The sequence below is a fragment of the Trypanosoma equiperdum genome, assembly GCF_001457755.1.
Source record: "Trypanosoma equiperdum strain OVI genome assembly, contig: ctg_1361, whole genome shotgun sequence".
NCBI lineage: Eukaryota > Euglenozoa > Kinetoplastea > Trypanosomatida > Trypanosomatidae > Trypanosoma > Trypanosoma equiperdum.
Window position 1 is genome coordinate 1 of NW_027123351.1, and position 1003 is coordinate 1003.

General features: G+C 36.3%; 1 protein-coding gene across 1 annotated transcript in view; it reads right to left on the reverse strand.

Annotated features, from left to right (window-relative positions):
- Window positions 1-732: 732 nt before the first annotated feature.
- The window catches only part of TEOVI_000901400 (uncharacterized protein), a gene marked incomplete at both ends in the record, with an annotated part of 1356 nt that continues 1085 nt past the window's right edge, over window positions 733-1003 (reverse strand). The window contains one exon of the mRNA XM_067221212.1: window positions 733-1001. Within this exon, the coding sequence (XP_067077313.1) occupies window positions 733-1001 (269 nt within the window). The remainder of the gene's footprint in view (window positions 1002-1003) is intronic.

Genomic DNA, 1003 nt, shown 5'->3' on the forward strand with positions numbered 1-1003 from the left:
TTTATGATAAAAAGCTTTAGATTCATACACTTCGATGTCATATCAGAGCCGAATATCTTCCCAGCTAGCACTTCTGTGAGTACCAGTAATGCAACTAACGTCGCAGCCGGTTTTCCCCAAAGTCTGCGAAAGCGCAGACGACGTGAAGTTAGTTGCATTACGCACTCATTATTGCTTTAACTACTTCTACTTTCGCCATAAATTTAATTTACACATCTGATTTCACCGTATTATTAGTACATACCAAGTTACAACAATTTTCTATCATTATCAATAATGTTATTCTTACTATTATAGACTTATATTACCACTAATATCCATAAATTTAACTAAATTAGCAGGATAATTAGAATAGCACTCATCTTTCATACTCTATTACTATACTATTATACACTCATATGTCACTATAATGCGCACTTTACTAAAATTTCAGATTTGCACAATTAGCAATGTTTTTACAACAGTGCTCAAATATATCAAATTTTAGGATAATTTTTTGAAATATTAAATTTTCATAAATATCGTAAATTTCAACCAAGTCCTTGTTATGCTGAAATGCTACTAAACTCAAAAAAAAAGCAACCATCAGAGCCAATTTGCTGATTTACAAGAAAAATAGAGTCACGGCATTTTACTTTGTCCTTTTTATCCTCGTTATATTTCCCACTTCTTCATCCACAATGCTTTTTGCCATCCTTGTTGACGGCCTCGCACGCCTCCTTAGTTGCATGCCTAGAGCAATTTACTCCTGTTGTTTTCTCCACAGTTTTGTTGGCAGGTACATCTCCCGCGTTTGTTTTTTCTTGCGTATCTGTGGTTTGTTTGTTTTCGCCCTGGTCCTTGGCGTTTTGCTGGTTGATCTGCGCTGCTAGATAAGAGGTTATCTTTCCTATAGATTTTCCCTGAGCAATATCCACTAGTGTGCCGGTAACAACGTCGTCCCCTACAGTGATCTTGTGTATTTTTGTCTTGGCGTCCGCTACAAAGTTCTTCTGGAACCCTT